The sequence below is a fragment of the Magallana gigas genome, chromosome 5 (assembly GCF_963853765.1).
Source record: "Magallana gigas chromosome 5, xbMagGiga1.1, whole genome shotgun sequence".
Classification (NCBI taxonomy): Eukaryota; Metazoa; Mollusca; class Bivalvia; order Ostreida; family Ostreidae; genus Magallana; species Magallana gigas.
Genome location: NC_088857.1, coordinates 54,400,968 through 54,420,159, shown reverse-complemented (window position 1 = coordinate 54,420,159; position 19,192 = coordinate 54,400,968). Strand labels below are relative to the sequence as shown.

The window sequence follows — 19,192 nt, the reverse complement described above, 5'->3', positions numbered from 1 at the left end:
AAGTTAACAATCAGTTGTTTCTGAAAGATGTCAGTTTGCTGGTATTATTAAGTTAACAATCAGTTGTTTCTGAAAGATGTCAGTTTGCTGGTATTATTAAGTTAACAATCAGTTGTTTCTGAAAGTTTGCTGGTATTATTAAGTTAACAATCAGTTGTTTCTGAAAGATGTCAGTTTGCGGTTTTATTAAGTTAACAATCAGTTGTTTCTGAAAGATGTCATTTTGCTGGTATTATTAAGTTAACAATCAGTTGTTTCTGAAAGATGTCATTTTGCTGGTATTATTAAGTTAACAATCAGTTGTTTCTGAAAGATGTCAGTTTGCTGGTATTATTAAGTTAACAATCAGTTGTTTCTGAAAGATGTCAGTTTGCGGTTTTATTAAGTTAACAATCAGTTGTTTCTGAAAGATGTCAGTCTGCTGGTATTATTAAGTTAACAATCAGTTGTTTCTGAAAGATGTCAGTTTGTTGGTATTATTAAGTTAACAATCAGTTGTTTCTGAAAGATGTCATTTTGCTGGTATTATTAAGTTAACAATCAGTTGTTTCTGAAAGATGTCAGTTTGCTGGTATTATTAAGTTAACAATCAGTTGTTTCTGAAAGATGTCAGTTTGCTGGTATTATTAAGTTAACAATCAGTTGTTTCTGAAAGTTTGCTGGTATTATTAAGTTAACAATCAGTTGTTTCTGAAAGATGTCAGTTTGCGGTTTTATTAAGTTAACAATCAGTTGTTTCTGAAAGATGTCAGTTTGCGGTTTTATTAAGTTAACAATCAGTTGTTTCTGAAAGATGTCAGTCTGCTGGTATTATTAAGTTAACAATCAGTTGTTTCTGAAAGATGTCAGTTTGTTGGTATTATTAAGTTAACAATCAGTTGTTTCTGAAAGATGTCATTTTGCTGGTATTATTAAGTTAACAATCAGTTGTTTCTGAAAGATGTCAGTTTGCTGGTATTATTAAGTTAACAATCAGTTGTTTCTGAAAGATGTCAGTTTGCGGTTTTATTAAGTTAACAATCAGTTGTTTCTGAAAGATGTCAGTTTGATGGTATTATTAAGTTAACAATCAGTTGTTTCTGAAAGATGTCAGTTTGTTGGTATTATTAAGTTAACAATCAGTCGTTACCGAATATCAGTTACATGGAACTACAAGTTAACAAAAAGTACTTAACTACAAAGGTATTGGCCGGTTTGTGATATGATTGAAATAAATCAGTTGTGACTGAATGGCAACAGTCAGATGGTAACATAAGGTTATTACACCAGTTCAATGAATCTCAAACAATTCTTTAGATTCAGTCACTTTTATTGCATCTCATCGTATTCTTTCTAATTGTTTAAATAACAAGTACTGGGTAATATACCACTTAATATCCCTACATTATAACAAAGTTAGTTTGGTTCCAGGGAATTAATTATTCATGATTGCTGTACTGCAATTTAGTTTATTCAGAGTCATTACCAACAACATATATCTTATCAATGTTGAAAATAATCCCTATTGAAACTGAATAATTGTAAAATAATTGAGAATGTTGTATTACATATATAAAAATGACTTCTGAGTTCTGAACAAAATAATGCTAATAATTTTTTTTACTGTTTACTGTCAAGAAGTACAAAAAAAACAAACAATAATACTGGAAGCACTATCACTGAATCTCAAAAGAACTTTCATCCAGGGGCCTAACAATAACCAGACATGTAGGTCAGTTTTTTCTATTTTTTTTTATTGAAATAATAAATTTCATATTAAGTGGAAATGCCTTGTTATTGGTTTATCAATCAATGGAAGGTCTTCCTTATAAACACATGCTATCACCCTGTCTTGATATGAACAATAAGAAAACAATCTAAAATATAAAACAAATCAAAAACAGAAGAAAGCATAACAAATCTGAAGTGATTCGGACACAATTCAACCATATTCCATCAACCAAGTTATTTTAACACATACTGGAAATGCTGAGTCTGTCAGAGGTGGAAAATAATTAAACACATATTGTCAAATATTTAAAACAACTATTGCTCTATACAAGCCTACCACCCATCTATAGATAAAACTGCTTTTTCAGGTTGGATCTCAAGGCTGAAATCCTCAAATTTTTCTACTGTTTAAAATATCTTGATGAATGGTATATTATTCAACTGTTCTCATCCACAAAATAATTCATCAGATAAAAGTCACAGATCATAAATTCACAATAAATTACTGAAAAATTTAATAAAGTAACAATAAAAAAATAATTCTAAAAATTGCCCTTCTAAATATTACTGTCTGAGTTTTATAAATAGAATTATTGTTGAAATTCCAAGCATTACAAATCCTAAATAACCGAAAGACTGGAATCCATAGGACTTGAGCAGAAAGCCGCCTACTGTCGGTGATATGGTACGGATGAGTGAGTTCACTGCCATGTTCAGACCAAGCATTGCACCTAGAAACAAAAATCAAATCAGGAAGCAGTTAACTTTGGTTTGATTATTATCAAACTTCTAGGCATTTTTATATTTAACATTCTATTAATTGTAATATTTCTTCTCTTTATTAAGCAGTGTTTGAATAATAATAAATGTTAAATAACCATTTGGTGGCAAATAATTTACATCTCAGAAGTTATTCCTATCTGTACAATGGTTTTTTCATAATTTGTTTCCTTTTCCTACATGATATTGCATATCTTGTACAGAGTTGTCCTCCCTACTTACCTGTATCTTGGTCTGACACTGTCTTAGTGAGGGCGCTACTGACTACGATGTTGGACGAGGCCAGCCCGACCACCAGAGGGGCCATAACTACACAAAGCTGGAAAACGTCTGTCACGAAAGCCTACAGAAAACAGGTAGCACAGGGAGTTGTCAATTAGGACTGGAAGTAGATACTTGGACATTCTGTCTTAATGTAGATATACTAACAAAATCTTACCAGTGCTAAATAAGACCAAACTAAAAGGAATGAGGACCATTTCAAAATGTCATTTTCTGAGAACTTCTTGGTTAGAACTCCTACACCCAGTCCTTGTACAATCTGAAACAGTGATAAAGAGATGTAAACTAAGGGGGAAAACTCTAGCATGCTTTATAAAAATATCGTAATATCAATACACACCATAGTTAAAACCCCAACATATGACAATAAATATCCATTTTGTTCGGCTGGCAGTTTGAAGGTTTCCATGGCAAACACTGAGAACATGCTTTGGAACACTCCAATTGGTAATCCTGTAAAAACAACAGGATATTAATACAATTAAATGGTAATCCTGTAAACAAAACAGGACATTAATTCAATTAAATGTCTACTACATCATTTATTTCATATTTCAGCTTATAATTTTCCATGCCAATGATAAACTTACCTGCCAACATTCTGATAAAGAGTAAGAAACCAGCCCCTGGGGCTGTCACCAGGGCCAGGATTTTCTTCAAACTAAACACTGCTGACCCTGAGCTCTCTGGAAGAAGAAATATATTTATATCATCATGGGTATTACAATTCCCAATTCAAAACAGACAATTTGTTGATGAATTTCCTTGCTGACAGAAACCCAGCCCTTTCTATCCAGAAGCACTCTGAAAGGTCTAAATACTCTAATGAAGGACAGTTTTCTGAAGGGATACTTACCTTTTCCCTGAGACTTCTTTGTCCTCTGTGGAACAAACACCCACACAACACCAATACTGAGGACGGATCCTATACATGCCACGAAGGCAGCTGTCTGTTCACTACAGCAGAGAAATGACATACAAAATACTGTGGTTTCATCATTATTCGTTGAATATCAATTTTCGTGGATTTTGTTGTTAAGTTGATCCATGAAATTAAATGTTCATCGAAGTGCAATTTCTATGAACATAGGGTGTTTGATTGGGTCATTGGCCATGAATTTAGGTATCCTTGAAACTGTGATTTTCATTAAATCCACAAAAATTGATGGCTTTGAATATTAATGAAACCACAGTATTTGTATACAAAATACAACTGTTGACAGCTATTTCCCTAGCCAAGGACAACACTGCACATCTCTCCTCCTTCTAAAGCAGTGATTTTCTCTCTTGGATAGTAATGATGTTTATTAAATTGATCAATCTCATTCATTTTTTCTCAATGGTCAATTTGAAAGAGATGATGTAGAATTATTAAAATACCAGCCCCCCCCCCCCAAAAAAAAAAAACCCCCACTGTATTTGTCTACCACATGCCACAACTTTGGCAGCTATTTACAGTGTAGATTTGTTTTAACATTTACATTAACAATACAGGATTTGAGATCAATTTCATTCCCAAAAGCTTAACACAGTTCTTTTAAAAAACATCCCCTAAAAACTACCAATAACCAAATTTGTAAGGAATGCATATTCAGATGACAGCATAATAATAAACTTAAATCAAGGAAGCATAGAAAACAATAACATATCTACACTTTCATAGCCAGTGCACATACACATACATAGTAAATGATTATAAATGATTCAACTTCAACATGTTTCTCATCAAGGACCAATACAATTACCTGAAGAACTTTGTGACTAATCCTCCCAAGAAGGGCCCAATAACCATGCCCACTCCATAGGACAGGCCTAGCTTGCCCAGGGCATCTGCTCTTTGCCCCTCCTCCCCCAGGTCTGTCACAATCATCTGCCCACCTGTGAATAAACACCATATAAATAGTACCTGTGTGGGAGGGCAACAGTTGAAAATGACCCCCCCCCCCCCCCCCCTTGAAAACGTTTATATGTACAGAGATATTTATCAAGGCATTTGTTTTAAAATCTCAACTGCCTGATGCTTTGATGAAGTAGATTTTCAATATTCAACAGCAGTTTTCGAGTGGTGTCAATTTCAACTGTTATCCTCCAAAACAGGCACTAGTTATTTTATTATACTGAATGTCTTAATATTAGAGATTTTTTAAATTGCTTTTATATAGAAATGGCGTGAATTCTATGGCGAACCGTACGCGCATAATTTACGCGCATGTAACAATTTGTTATGTTACCCGTTGCCAAGTGTGTTGCTAGTGCTGAGGGTAATAGAACAGATTATAAACTGCGTTTAACCAATTAGATTTCAGTACATGTATTAAACATGAAAGTACAATAATATATAATACAGTTTTTTGTCTTACTTTACTCAGTTTGTACTCTACTTCATATCAGAACTTATTTTCCTCAACCGATTTCATAGTAATTTGGAATATAACTGCCTAGTCTAAGCTTGAGCATTACTTTAGTTGACACATAAATTATTGCTTATCATAAAACCAATGTTCACCTTGCATGGCATGCATGAAGACTGATGGCAGTCTTGAAAGGAAGAGCCAGAAAAAAGTGTCAGCAATTCCAAGGACAAAATATGACACTGATGCACAAGCAAAGGCAAGAGCCATGGCTGCTCTTCCCCCAAACATATCTCCAAACCTTCCATACACAGGGCCACCACATAGCTGTACAACGGCAAAGGTAGTCTGCAGGTATCCAAAAAACACCGGATCCACTCCCAGTTTCTTTGTCAAGTACTGGAAAATAAATCAAGGTGGATTATATAATGGAATTGAAATTAAATACTTAATTAATACTTTTAAATGTTTTATTCTCCTTTCATCTTGTTGTAAATCTAAAATGCAAGGACATATGGAGATTTCTGTTGCCACCATGTTTCGACTCCCTAGTGCCAAAGACAATCACATCCTGGTGAGACACTGTGAGACAGTTTAGTGGTGCAATATTGTCTTCTGTTTGACTGTGTTACTTACTCAAAGTGACAGTATTCAGCTATTCTGATAAAACTAACAGATTTTGCTGAAAAAACTGTGTTCATTAGTGCTTTGGCTCCTTATGGTGAGCTGTGTACCATGCATAATTAAAATTCAGTGCATTGCACATCATATTCATGTTAGATAGAGTGTTCTATTGTTAAAATTACAGATGTCCTATGGACCCGGTTTAACGATAAATTCGTCTCCTATACTTGCTTCATAGCAAATGAAAAAAAAAATACCATATTGTATATCACCTAAATTTCCATATGATTGGTCTCAAATACCTACAATGTTGCCCTTTCATGATTCCATTTTACCATGTTACCTGTTTTGGGAACAAAATCACTGCCACTTTTAACATCACATTTGAAATTTCACTGTTTACGGTTGCCATGTTAAAGATAAAATCTGAGACATTTCCGACAGTATGGCAGGTAAAATTAAACGCGTACCGGTATATTAAGAAAATGCCTTGGTACAACCAATTAAATGGATATTTTGTGAACTTAACTACATCTGCATGTTCGAAAAGGTTTGTGATGTATAAAAATCTGTTTTTCCTCTGCAGATTATTTTTAACTGACTTAAAATTGAAGTGAAGCAGATTCGCTCCGAGGCTGCTGCATTGCCAGTATGAGACGAATTCTTACTGTGACCTGAGTGTAGCATGGTCACGGTACGATTATTCTGTCTATATTCATGTACCAGGTAATCTAATCTCAGCGAGATTCGTCGAGACTGAAAATTTTTTGACGGACGTCTCTTCCGAATCTCAGACCAGTGCCACACAAAGTGATTCGGGAAAATTTGCCCCAACTTCGGTCGGTTGTTATGATAGAAATACGCTGAATTAAATCATCTGCTCGCTTCAACTTTTTACTTTGAACATCCCTTTAACTCCCTATCAACATAAAATGTTAGGTTCCTACCGTTAAAAGATTTATATCCCACAAAATATGAACTTGTTTATTTTTCAATTCATTTCCACACTCATTCACATCTCCAATGCTGAAGAGTTCCAGTCAAGGTCACACATAGCCTGTTTCAGAATATGTCGTATTCGTAGTTTTACATAGAAAACTATAGTAGGGCAAACAGAAACTTTATTAATGCATTTAGATGTCAAGTTATTTGCCAAAAAAATAAAATATGGAATTAATAATAAATAAAAAGGAAATATCCGGTATTTACAGCTAAACCTTTTAATTTTATAATGCAATATTCATAAAATGATAAGGTTGAAATCTTTGAGTACGACATATTCTGAAACAGGCTATGTGTGACCTTGACTGGAACTCTTCAGCATTGGAGATGTGAATGAGTGTGGAAATGAATTGAAAAATAAACAAGTTCATATTTTGTGGGATATAAATCTTTTAACGGTAGGAACCTAACATTTTATGTTGATAGGGAGTTAAAGGGATGTTCAAAGTAAAAAGTTGAAGCGAGCAGATGATTTAATTCAGCGTATTTCTATCATAACAACCGACCGAAGTTGGGGCAAATTTTCCCGAATCACTTTGTGTGGCACTGGTCTGAGATTCGGAAGAGACGTCCGTCAAAAAATTTTCAGTCTCGACGAATCTCGCTGAGATTACAGGTAATCATTCTCTGAATTCAAATAAATCTAATATAATTTTGCATTAATAAACGCTACAACCAACGCTAATCATTCATCAAAAATAGCTGGAAATTTTAACTTACAGGCAAAGTGCCTATTTGGATCCAAAAGCATGTCGCATATAAAAATATGTTAAAATGGGTACTGAGTATGACTTTGTTGAACTTCCATTTCCCGATCGCTATGTCACCGGTGGATGTCAAATGCGGAACTGAGGTGTTTTTCTCAGACGTTTCCGGTGTAAAGTCTCCATTTCCTCCCATTTCGTTTAAGCGCTTTCTTCTCGCAGATGATCGAGTCTCCATGTTCTCACTTGGTGTATCAAACGATTACTACAGAATAACATAACTGTTATTTTAAATACGACATAAAGAGGGCTATTGATTGAAATATTACAATAAGAAATCAAATAGTTATACTTTCTCCACGTAAAACAAATTAAATCAAAGTCCATATGTCCCTTGACTTTCTTTTTTATAAGAAGCTTTTCTAAAACGTTTGTTAGATAGTGGTGTTTGTCAAAAATGTGGAACATTGTCGCAAAACATTTTGCTGTAGCAAATATACCATGATAGTTGAAAAGGGGTTTAAAGGATAATAAAAACTATTTTTGCCCTTGGAACATATCAAATTTATTAAATATTTATCAAACTTAGCTAAACAACATTTTACGACAATCGCACACTTGTCCTCAAAACAAACATGTCACATGATAGTCAACTGAAAATAGGTAGTGTGGTCAAGTAACAGGAGATAACATCCTCTTCTATGACCTAAGAGCTTAGGGAAACTGGAGGTGCATCATGGTAAGTGAAACACTCACATTCATATCCCCTGTGATTTGATTTGTCCACAGAGGCCCGATCTACACTGGACTACACATCATCAGGAGGTTAGCAAGTAGTACCTTCTATACAACCGGTTCTTGCAGTATGGCAATCAGTCACATGAGATTATGGTCAATGGGGTCATTATCTGGAATGACATTTAAGTGACTAACCAAACATGATTGATGTAATTACTTGTTTTTGTTACCTAACTTATGATATCTCATGACCTAGTTCTTGAACTTTACTTCACATTACTTTTATTTAACCCGTTGAATATCAATGAGTCAGTCATCCTTTTTGTATACTATAGTAATACCCAGTAATATGTCTTCTAAACACTGGAAGTGGCATTGGCAAATTGATTTATTTATAAACGCAGACACTTTGTTCAATCTACTGAGAGAGTGCCCATGCAACTGTATTATATTGTCTAAGGTGCACGTGAGGTCATGTATATCAGAGGGTTCTCTGACAGGTTAGGTGAATTGGAGCATAGTAAACCATTCTGAATAAGTTGAAGTCAATTCACCATGAGTCACAAGACCCGATCTACACTAATTCTGTCTGGATTCCCTGGCAACCTTGAGAATCTCTTCATGTGACCACGCATGTCTGCTGAACATTATGTTGGTTTGTTCTTGGGGTCTCTCTGTCAATTCAGTATTTTGATTGCTCTAGCTGGAGTAACTGATAGTTTGTGGTGAACATTTCTGCAAAAATGGTTCATGAAGGAAATAGGCAACCAGTGGAATCCATTCCTAAAACTTTCAGGCCTTTGTCAGACATCCAGGTAAATCTTTCAGGTTTCTGTCAAATATACAGGTAAATCTTTCAGGCCTTTCAGACATACAGGTACCAGTACTGGCAGTAGTTACTGATGAGAATTCTGAATGCATGTATCTTTTTTACTATTGAATAGTAATCTCATTTGATTGTTTTAAAATCAATCTAATCTTGATAAGAATTTGTTACTCTGGATCAATCTGAAAATATACTGACACTGTCAATAATTGAAAGTAATTCTACTTGAGCTATGTGTTAACTTATGCTGTGTAATTCAGTGAGTAGATGGAGGGTTGTTATACCTGTTAAATATCTTGACAGGCAATAGTAAATGAAGTATGTCAGAACTAAATATGCCTATAGTGTCATTCTTGTCAAGGTCTTTCAATATTGCTGACATTGTCATTTACTTACCTATTCTTATTTAGGTTTGTTTGTGTAGACCAGGTTTTTATATATTCTTTTTCTATTATTTCTAACTGACTTCTTATTTAATTGTACTGTTAACACAGTCATTTTATTAATTTTTTCTCTTGATATTGGGTAATTTATTCTTTAGATTCACAGACGGATTGATTCCTACACACCCACACACAACACAATAATTTTACACAAGAGATAAGATTTCATATTCATTCTTTTTATGGTACTTACTTTTCAAGGCTGTCAGCAATGAACCAAAGTAAAAGGAAGTTTATGATACTGTTTCATGTGTAAGAAGAAGGGGGTGGTTTTAATCAGACTGTTAGAGTACTAATTTCTCAATGTCTTAAAAATAAATAACTCCATGCTCAATGTAAAAATAAGTTTTTAGAACTAAATAACAGTAGATACTGAAAACTCTTGAGCATTACCATAAGGATGACTGTATTCAAGTATCCGTAAAATATTCTGAATGGGATGTAAAACACCTTTAAATCAATATGACAGGGCACACACAAATAATGACATAGACCAGACACTGGTAGAGAGAACAAAGTGTTAGTGTGTTTCAGTGATCTGAGCTAGCTCAATTGAGTCTTTAAGTTTTTTGAATGACTGATATTGTGCATTGTTTCGGGGTCCCCCAGAGTGCCCTGTTTCCTGGAGGGCTGTGAGATTCAGCACTTCCTTACTGCTCTGTTTTTCATTATACACTGTGACAACAAAACAATGGGCTGACTTCATCCCTTATTATCTAGGACCTTGTGCAAAATGGATCTGAGCTAGGGATGTTCTAACTTCTAATCCGTCATCAGTTTGTGCTGTAAAAATGAACTCCATTATAAATGTTAATGCAGATTTAATCAGAAAGGTACGTGTATTTGTTACCTATCTGTGGACCAGGGCTAGGTTTGGTTTGTTTAGCTTTAATGTATGATCTTCAGATTTTACCTGCTCACATCAAGGAAACAGATAATTATCTGTTGTCTCATGCACTGTCAGTAATTGATGGTGTTGAGGTGTATTTCTAAATGGGATTGCTATCCTATTGTTGGGTTAATTAAGCAAATGGAAACAGTAGGTATTAATGGTTTAGAAAAGCAAGTTTCAGAGCTTTCTTCCATTCCTTTGCTATTTTGATTGATATATACAACTTTCTATTTGATAATCAGATAATCAAGTCATTCAAGAGTTGACATTTTTAAATCAGTAGCATTGGTTTAGAAGTTTTATTTTCTTATACATGTATATGATTATTCCTTATACAGTAAATATTTAAGCACTGTTAAGATTTTTAATTACCTGAAGAATTACTTACTAGTAATCAATATGTAACTGAATTTTTGATATTGAGTTTTGAAATAATGTAATGGACCCAGATCAAAGTAAACTTTTGTAGGGACAGAACATAGGATTAAAGTGATATACAGAAACCAGTCATTTTTCATTCTCTAAGCTCATTTAATAGGAAGCACAGGAAGTGATATAATGTTTTATTATACTTTCATGTTAAATACTGAAATCTGATTGGTTTAGATGCAGTTGATAATCCGTTCTATTACCCTCAGCGTTAGCAACACACTTGGCAACGGGTAACATAACGAATTGTTAAATGCGCGTAAATGATGCACGTATGGTTCACCGTAGAATTCAAGTCATTCCTATAGAAAAGCAGTTAAGTTTTCTTTAAAATTGACCTTCAGTATAATAAAATAAATAGTGCCTGTTTGGGAGGATAACAGTTGAATTAATCAACACTCCTCGAAATCCAAAGTCAACCTCCACTTCGCGTCGGTTGACAATGGTTTTTTTGGGGTGTCAATTTGAACTGTTACCCTCACAAACAGGCACTATTATATAATATTACGTTGTATATACATGTATGTGATTTGACTGTTGTGTTATCAGACTGATGTTCCTAGGCTGTAGATGGTTGTCACTTATCAGTACCAATCTACATAAACACAATATCACCCTGTATGTGTTTATTTACTAATTAAAGATATCTTGCATATGTAAAACAATTTTCTGATTTTTGGGAGGTATATCAGTGTATACAGAAGCTATTTAGCTAACAGCAAACACCACACTCAGGGGAAACAAGGAGTGTTAGTGGTCCTAAATATGATGGTGGTCGGTCAACTGTGGTTAATAGCCAGATTAGTAGTTGTTAGTAGTAGGGGATGGACCTCTTTGCACAGGATGTAGAGTGGGACTCCCACAGAAGTACTTACATCCAGTTACATAACTTGTCTCTCTGAATGAGTGATGTACAACACTCTGTAACTCATTATCTTGTGACTTTACACACAGCCCACCTGACTCTAACATGTGACACAGATCTAAACAGTTTATAAATTTGAAAAAAAACTGAAAAAAATCAATTCCTAGATTGTTTACAGTGCTTGAAGATTCCATCTTATGGTAGGATGTGTCCTTTAATTCTCCTCCATTCTTCACAACTGTCATTATTCTTTTCTCAATGTTATGAACACTGTGTTGCTTGTACATGTATGTGATCAATGAAAGGGGAAATATTTATGTACATGAATAATGATTCTGATTAAAGTGCTTATATAAGTAAAGACGTGCTAATGACCTTGTTACAGATGGAGTCACATGAAAGCTAGTGAATGAATTCTGCAAGAGTGAACACAGGACAGATAATGAATGAATTAGAAATGTAAAGTGTTGATACCAAGGTCACAGATTTTTGCGTCAGTTGACAGTTGTCATCACTAAGAGTTTTTTTCTCTTGGTGAAACAAAATATTAGACAGTGCAAGGGTGTCAACCCATGGAATATTCTTGGAGTATGAGATTCTATTAGAGTTGGACATTTGATATAGACTGGATGGTCAATGTTGCATTTGAATGGAGAACTGTCCTTTAAGCACTAGTGTACATGTTTCACTTATCTACTACATATAAGTACCTGGTATGGTTTGACAGATAAGGGTGGGTACAGGCTAGATGAGCCCCATTATCAGTGGACTGAGCCAATCAAACATTTATAACACAATGCACGACATCAAGGAAGTGAAGTAGCCCTCGTTCACTTAGACCAGTCCTTCTGTTTATAGATATGGTAAGTCAAATGTTACAGGGCTGAAGGCTTGAATGGGGTAATCCTGTGGCTATGACCTTAAAGAGATCTTTCTGCTTTGATTATAGAGAGATTCTATTGCTGTGATTTTAGATATATCCTACTTCTATGACTAAAAGGAGATTCTTTGATATTATTCAAACAAAATCCTGTTGCTATGACTTTAAGGAGATGCTATTTTTATAGTTATACGGGAATCCTGTTGCCATAAGGAGGGTACTGTTGCTTTGACTATAAGCATGAATTACAGGGCAATCCTATTTGTAGACTTGTAAGAGTTTCAGTTGCATCGTGTAACAGTTGTCTATAACACTCCTTTGTGTAACAGTTGTCTATAACACTCCATTATGACATTCGTCTATATTAGTCCTCAATTTCTCTGTTAGTGGCTTCCATTCCTCTGTGAAAGTGTTCCATCGTTATGTATAGGGATTTTGTTGTAATGTAAGGGGATTTTGTTGTTTTGTATGGGGATTTCATTGCCATATTGGGATTTGTTGATATTTGATGACCCATTGCTACACAAATGAGACTTAATATTTGGGAATGACATCATTACACTGTATTGATGAAAAAAGCATTTCTTAAAGTGACATTTTTTTCTTCAAATTCCTGATTTATACATTGTCATACTTGATTGATATCACATCTGATTGCAAGAGACCACAATTACTGGTGACTGATACATTTACAATAAAGGTTTTATTAACCAGGAGACAAATTGCTGAATTTCCTACCGTATTCCCAAAGTCAATTGTTTTTGGACCATATGGCTACTTTGTAAGATTAATTATATTATGCAAATATGCTGAGTGGAAATATTGACTTTGCATCCAAAAGCTCATCGTCGGATACCCACTGTCAATTTGGCGTGCGCTTATTGGTCATGAACCCACTCATTGAAATTTTCTCATGTTCATGATAAAGTTATGCTCTTTTTCCGATTGGTTCCTTTACGCTTTTGAAGTGGTTCCTTTACGCTTTTGAAGAGGAATTCTCACCAATTGTGATAATTTTTAGGCATGGATCTATCAACAATGTCATGTTATCACATCTTCATTGTCATTTTTAATTTTTCAAAAAGTAAAGAGTTGGCTCTCTCATTGATTTATTGAGATTTGAATATTCATGAAAACGAAAAAAGTTTACCGAGTCGGCCCATGGTCAGTAAGCATGTGCGAGACTGCCAGTGTGTTTTTCAATAATTTCAAAGCTTGGCAATTTATTTAGTACGGTAAATTAGGTAATACTTATTTTCATTCATTAGAACTTGTATAATGTTAAGATATCAAAGGCATATTAGGTAACAATTTAGAGCCCGCTAATCTGTGATGACGTCATCAGTTGTTGTTCATTTTCAGATGAATACTATGGATCTGAACATCTTAGGTATATCATGTTGATTTCTAATTTAATTTTTTGCTTTCCCTCATTGGTTTTGTAATTTGGAGATGAGTTTATTAAGGGTAGAATTAACTTTAGACAGCTTAGGATTAGGACTTAAGATCAGTATCAGTTCTTGTACAGTACACATCCTGTTAATACTTGTTTTTGGTTGACTGTAGGCAGGAAGTGTGGAGAAGAAGGAACACCTGTACAAGATCCTGGTGATCGGAGAACTCGGCACCGGCAAGACCTCCATCATCAAGAGATACGTCCACCAGTTCTTCTCCCAGCACTACAGAGCTACTGTATCCTTATCTACTGCACACATCACAAAATAGCCAGTCAAGTGTAACTAATCAGCTTGCTGGTTGTCATGTCACTGGTCCAGAGAGTCAAAGGTCTTGAGTTTGAATCTAGTGGGTCTTTTTGTTTCACAATCATATCATTACAACTTTTTATGAAATATTTTCTGAAAATGATTTCCCATCTGTTGTCCTTTCATACACTTCACAGAAAAAATCAATCACTTATGAAAACAAATTATTTTGAGAAAAGTTTCCTCAGTTGTGTTTACATGTTTAGTTATATCGATATTTTTTTTTCAAGAGTTTTTATTAAGGAAATAATACAATTATTAAAGGGGATTAAAATGAAATTATAGTTCATATGATTGTACACTAGTTTGTTGCAAGTGACCTTGACCTTTGCCCTTAGATTGGAGTGGACTTTGCTTTAAAGGTGTTAAACTGGGATGCCGACACAATTGTTCGTCTGCAGTTATGGGACATTGCAGGTATTTATGAACAATGACCATCAGATTTTTTAAGATCTATCACTCATCTGGACCAAAATTTTAAAGATCAAAAGACTATAATTTATGTAAGGTTCAATACACCAAATGTATTAGAAAGTAACATTGCTATTAAAACATTGCAGCATGAGCTTGTAGGTCAATATGTGTACTGGTACAGTATGCCTGAGACTGTACACAGTCTGAATAAATGATCTCAGTGTCGATCAACAACTTCATCTGATTTTAAGTGACGGTATTAACTAGCAGTGTTTTATATTTGCTATAAACTCATAAGTTTTGAAAATATTATACACACAACCCTAGCAAACTCTAAAATAGATCATCACATACATCTTTGCTAGCCAAGGGTTTTTAATCCACTTTGCTCCTCTCTTGGCTAGCGAAGATACAGAAACGGATTGTAAACCCTTGGTTAGCAAAGACGCATCGCGTATTGATGTTAATTTGTATATGTAAAAAATAAATAATAATGCCGGTATTACTACCAGGGTCTCTTGTATCCTAATGTATTAGTTTAACCAGCTTTCCCTGATTATAATATAATTGGGCTTTTCTTGATCAGGAATGATTTTCATTCATACATTATTTGAACCTTATAATGGCTTATATAGGTCAGGAGCAACATTCCTTGATTATGGAATAATAAAAGGTTTGTTGATCAGTAGATAGAGGAATTAGTTTGATTGTTTGAACCTTATATAGGTCAGGAGAGGTTCGGTAACATGACACGGGTATACTACAAGGAGGCTGTGGGCTGTTTCATCGTCTTTGATGTGACACGAGCGTCGACGTTTGATGCGGTGGTGAAGTGGAAGACTGACCTTGACAGTAAGGTGCAGCTGGCCGACGGCAGTCCCGTTCCTTGTGTTCTATTGGCCAATAAGGTAGGGCTAATCTCAGACAGATCATGTTTCTTGTGTTCTATTGGCCAATAAGGTAGGGCTAATCTCAGACAGATCATGTTTCTTGTGTTCTATTGGCCAATAAGGTAGGGCTAATCTCAGACAGATCATGTTTCTTGTGTTCTATTGGCCAATAAGGTAGGGCTAATCTCAGACAGTGCCTCCAAACCCAATACTGTCTCATTGTTTTTCTTCAAATAATTACATGTATGTTACATGTATGTTACAATAGACCAAATTGCCCTTGTATGAAATCTGAAATTCTATTTTTGTGTGTGTGTGTTGTTTTTTTTTTGATAATAATTTTATTCAGAATAAGCCAGCTTTTAATATTTTATCATTTATGTAAGATGTTGTGGCTCTTTGTTACTAAGATGAGATTTATAGATACAGTCAAACTTCGTTATCTCGAACTAGATGGGACTGTTTAAAAACTTAAAGATATCTGAGTAATTGAGATATCAGGAGTAAAAAAAGTGGTGGCGACTTACAAATCACTTCGACATATCCATTGTATTCGAGATATTAGTAACTTTTATGGATGCATAATGTTGCCATATTGCCATTGAAATTTGATTTCTATTTTCTTTTTAAACACTAAGTTAATTCAGAATAAGTCAGCTTTTTATTTGTTTTTATTTTATACAAGATGTTGCTGTTTATTTATTTAGAAAAGAAAAAAATTAGATAGCAAATTAGACGCAGTTTCCACCCTATCCCCCTTGTTTGCATTAAATGTTTGTGTTAATGAATGGCTTTATTTTGAGTCAGGATTTGTTACATGAGCCTATTTATGTTTGTCAGTGTGACCAGACAAAGGAAGGTGTAGTGAACAACTCCAACCAGATGGACGATTTCTGTAAAGAGAAGGGCTTCATTGGGTGGTTTGAGACCTCAGCCAAAGAAAATATCAACATCGATGACAGTGCTCGATTCCTAGTGCAGCGAGTGAGTAGAACAATATATAGAAACACAGACCAAATAGTTAGCACAAACCACATATAGCACAAACCTGTTATTATATGAACCAGATAAAGCAAAGACCAAATACTAGTACAGAACAGATCAGAGGGGAATGGTCAATTCACAACATACTAGTAAACCTTAGGGGAATGGTCAATTCACAACATACTAGTAAACCTTAGGGGAATGGTAAACCTTAGGGGAATGGTCAATTCACAACATACTAGTAAACCTTAGGGGAATGGTCAATTCACAACATACTAGTAAACCTTAGGGGAATGGTCAATTCACAACATACTAGTAAACCTTAGGGGAATGGTCAATTCACAACATACTAGTAAACCTTAGTGGAATGGTCAATTCACAACATACTAGTAAACCTTAGTGGAATGGTCAATTCACAACATACTAGTAAACCTTAAGGGAATGGTCAATTCACAACATACAAGTAAACCTTAGGGGAAAGATCAATTCATAACATACAAGTAAACCTTAGTGGAATGGTCAATTCACAACATACAAGTAAACCTTAGGGGAATGGTCAATTCACAACATACTAGTAAACCTTACGGGAATGATCAATTCATGCATACACCTTTTTGGGTTAGATTCATTCCTAAATTTACCTTTGGGGAACATTATGAATTTATACATTTACCTTAATGACTTCATTCTCTTAATTGTTGTAAAGTTTATAATAGAAAAAGAGCTTTGTGAAATTTGTTCTGTATACACATACTTGTATTTCAGATATTAGAAAATGACAGCAATATCAAACGAGAAGAAGAGGATCAGGATAAAATCACACTGGGCAGCCGACAAAGCGACATCAAAAATCCCAAAGAAAAGTCGGGTTGCTGCTGATATCTTATCAAGACATGCATGAATGAACACATTGTGAACATGTTATGGATGAGTGAATTGTATAGTAGGGTATTCTGAGTGGCAAGCCAAACATGTTTGTTTATTTAAACTTCTAAAAGAAGAGATGTGAACTAGTTTTTTGATACTTTGATTGTATATGTGTTCCACACACTTAATTGTGATGCATTGTGTGTGACAGAGCAGCACATACTGATTAACTGACACATGTATTTGTTCCTTTCTTCAAAATCATTTTGTTTCTTTGCCTTTTGCTCTAAAGTCTATCACAAGAGATTGAAGACAATCAAGGTGGGTTCTTTTTTTTGTTTCTAATTTTTTAAGTTGTGCTTCTTCTGCATGCGAAATCAGGGAGAGATTTTGGCTCCTATGCTCAGTAACAAACAGATGGATAGCCTAAGTGAGTGTGATTATAGAATGTTAGGCACATGAAAAATTTTAAGTGAATATTTTTGATAAAATTTTCTATTATTTACCTACCCTGTGATCAGTTGTAATAGATGTGAACTGTGCTCATTATTTTCTGTAAGGTAAAATGTGCTATCAAAATACTCATCTCTTCTGCGTGCTTCTGACCGAGTGGTTTGTTAGGGGTCATCCATGTGATGGTGTGAAGCAGCGCTCAGGACCACAGTGTTCAGAGAGACTGGTTGTGATATTAAATACGACACTTAATTCTTGGAGGCAAATATTAGATGTACTATTGTATTTTCTTGTCTTGAAAACTTTCTTTGCTCTACTCCAAAGGGGTGATAACCTCTCCTATTCTCTTTATTCTATTGATAGCATACACTGTAGGGCAAATATAGATAACTCTGTACATGTAAACTTGCTGTAATTCATTACAAATTTTGAAATTTTTAAGTGTTTTTAACATGTCCTTCATCATTGAAAGAATATTCTGGGAGAGAAAAGAGAGAGAGAGAGAGAGAGAGAGAGAGAGAGAGAGGGGGAGAGAGAGAGAGATGAATGGAGTATGTGATGGTGTGTGTTCTTGTAACCAGAGCTCAGTCGTGGGACTGTGTCGGCTCTTTTTCAACCAATCGCACCTTTTTATCTATATACATTTTATCTGCTGTATATTTTTATATTATTGTTGATAGTGTATACTGTCGATGCAATGTTGAAAGATTTTAATAAAGGCATATACTTAGCCATGTTAACCAATAAAACACACTTAATACCATAGAACAAATGAAAGAGAATCAAGCTAGTTGCCAAAGGACTGTCGTTTAACAGAGAATTCAGCCTTAAGAGGTATACAAACGTACATATGAAAGACAGTACCCTCAGTACTTTGATTTTCACCTGACGGTCGGCAGAAGGGGGGTAGGATAAAGCATGCGCGGATCTAGAGGGGGGGTCGGGGCCCCGACCCCCCCCTGGAAAATGAAAATTTATTAAATTTACATAGTAAAATTATCGCGAAAATATGCCTCGGACCCCCCCCCCCCCCCCCCCCCCCCTGGCAAACACAATTATCCTTCGGACCCCCCCTGGAAAAAATTTCTGGATCCGCGCATGTAAAGGGTACTGAAATGCACTTCTTCACCCCACTTCACCAAGACCATGCATACACCTGGAGTCCAATTCAAGTTCCGTACGTTTGGTCTCTCCCCCAAGGACAGAACTCCGAAGCTGGGAATGACCTCCAGATACCGTGCATCCCGAATACAAGGTCATTGAGACAAAAAGATCGACTCTTATAAGAGAACAAA

General features: G+C 35.1%; 2 protein-coding genes across 9 annotated transcripts; one reads left to right on the top strand and one right to left on the bottom strand.

Annotated features, from left to right (window-relative positions):
• Positions 1-1,286: 1,286 nt before the first annotated feature.
• LOC105325891 (solute carrier family 22 member 18) lies at positions 1,287-8,368 on the bottom strand. Of its 4 annotated transcripts, none has more exons than XM_011425635.4 (10): positions 8,210-8,368; positions 7,470-7,718; positions 5,279-5,522; positions 4,518-4,650; positions 3,629-3,729; positions 3,363-3,458; positions 3,113-3,225; positions 2,930-3,031; positions 2,713-2,833; positions 1,287-2,441 (listed from the first exon to the last, which is right to left on the bottom strand). In XM_011425635.4, exons 2-10 carry the CDS (start codon positions 7,689-7,691, stop codon positions 2,275-2,277), a joined length of 1,299 nt encoding a protein of 432 aa, XP_011423937.3. In that variant the 5' UTR covers positions 7,692-7,718; positions 8,210-8,368; the 3' UTR covers positions 1,287-2,274. The 4 variants fall into 4 exon arrangements, with proteins under 4 accessions (XP_011423937.3, XP_011423934.3, XP_011423936.3 ...); XM_011425632.4 differs by lacking the exon at positions 8,210-8,368 and adding an exon at positions 7,806-7,899; XM_011425634.4 differs by lacking the exon at positions 8,210-8,368 and adding an exon at positions 7,829-7,847.
• On the top strand, positions 8,050-18,627 carry LOC105325892 (ras-related protein Rab-32). Of its 5 annotated transcripts, none has more exons than XM_034459297.2 (6): positions 8,050-8,192; positions 14,093-14,218; positions 14,628-14,706; positions 15,430-15,611; positions 16,434-16,577; positions 17,343-18,627. In XM_034459297.2, exons 1-6 carry the CDS (start codon positions 8,190-8,192, stop codon positions 17,454-17,456), a joined length of 648 nt encoding a protein of 215 aa, XP_034315188.1. In that variant the 5' UTR covers positions 8,050-8,189; the 3' UTR covers positions 17,457-18,627. The 5 variants fall into 5 exon arrangements, with proteins under 5 accessions (XP_034315188.1, XP_034315167.1, XP_034315183.1 ...); XM_034459276.2 differs by lacking the exon at positions 8,050-8,192 and adding an exon at positions 8,835-9,006; XM_034459292.2 differs by lacking the exon at positions 8,050-8,192 and adding an exon at positions 10,137-10,293.
• Positions 18,628-19,192: the final 565 nt, after the last annotated feature.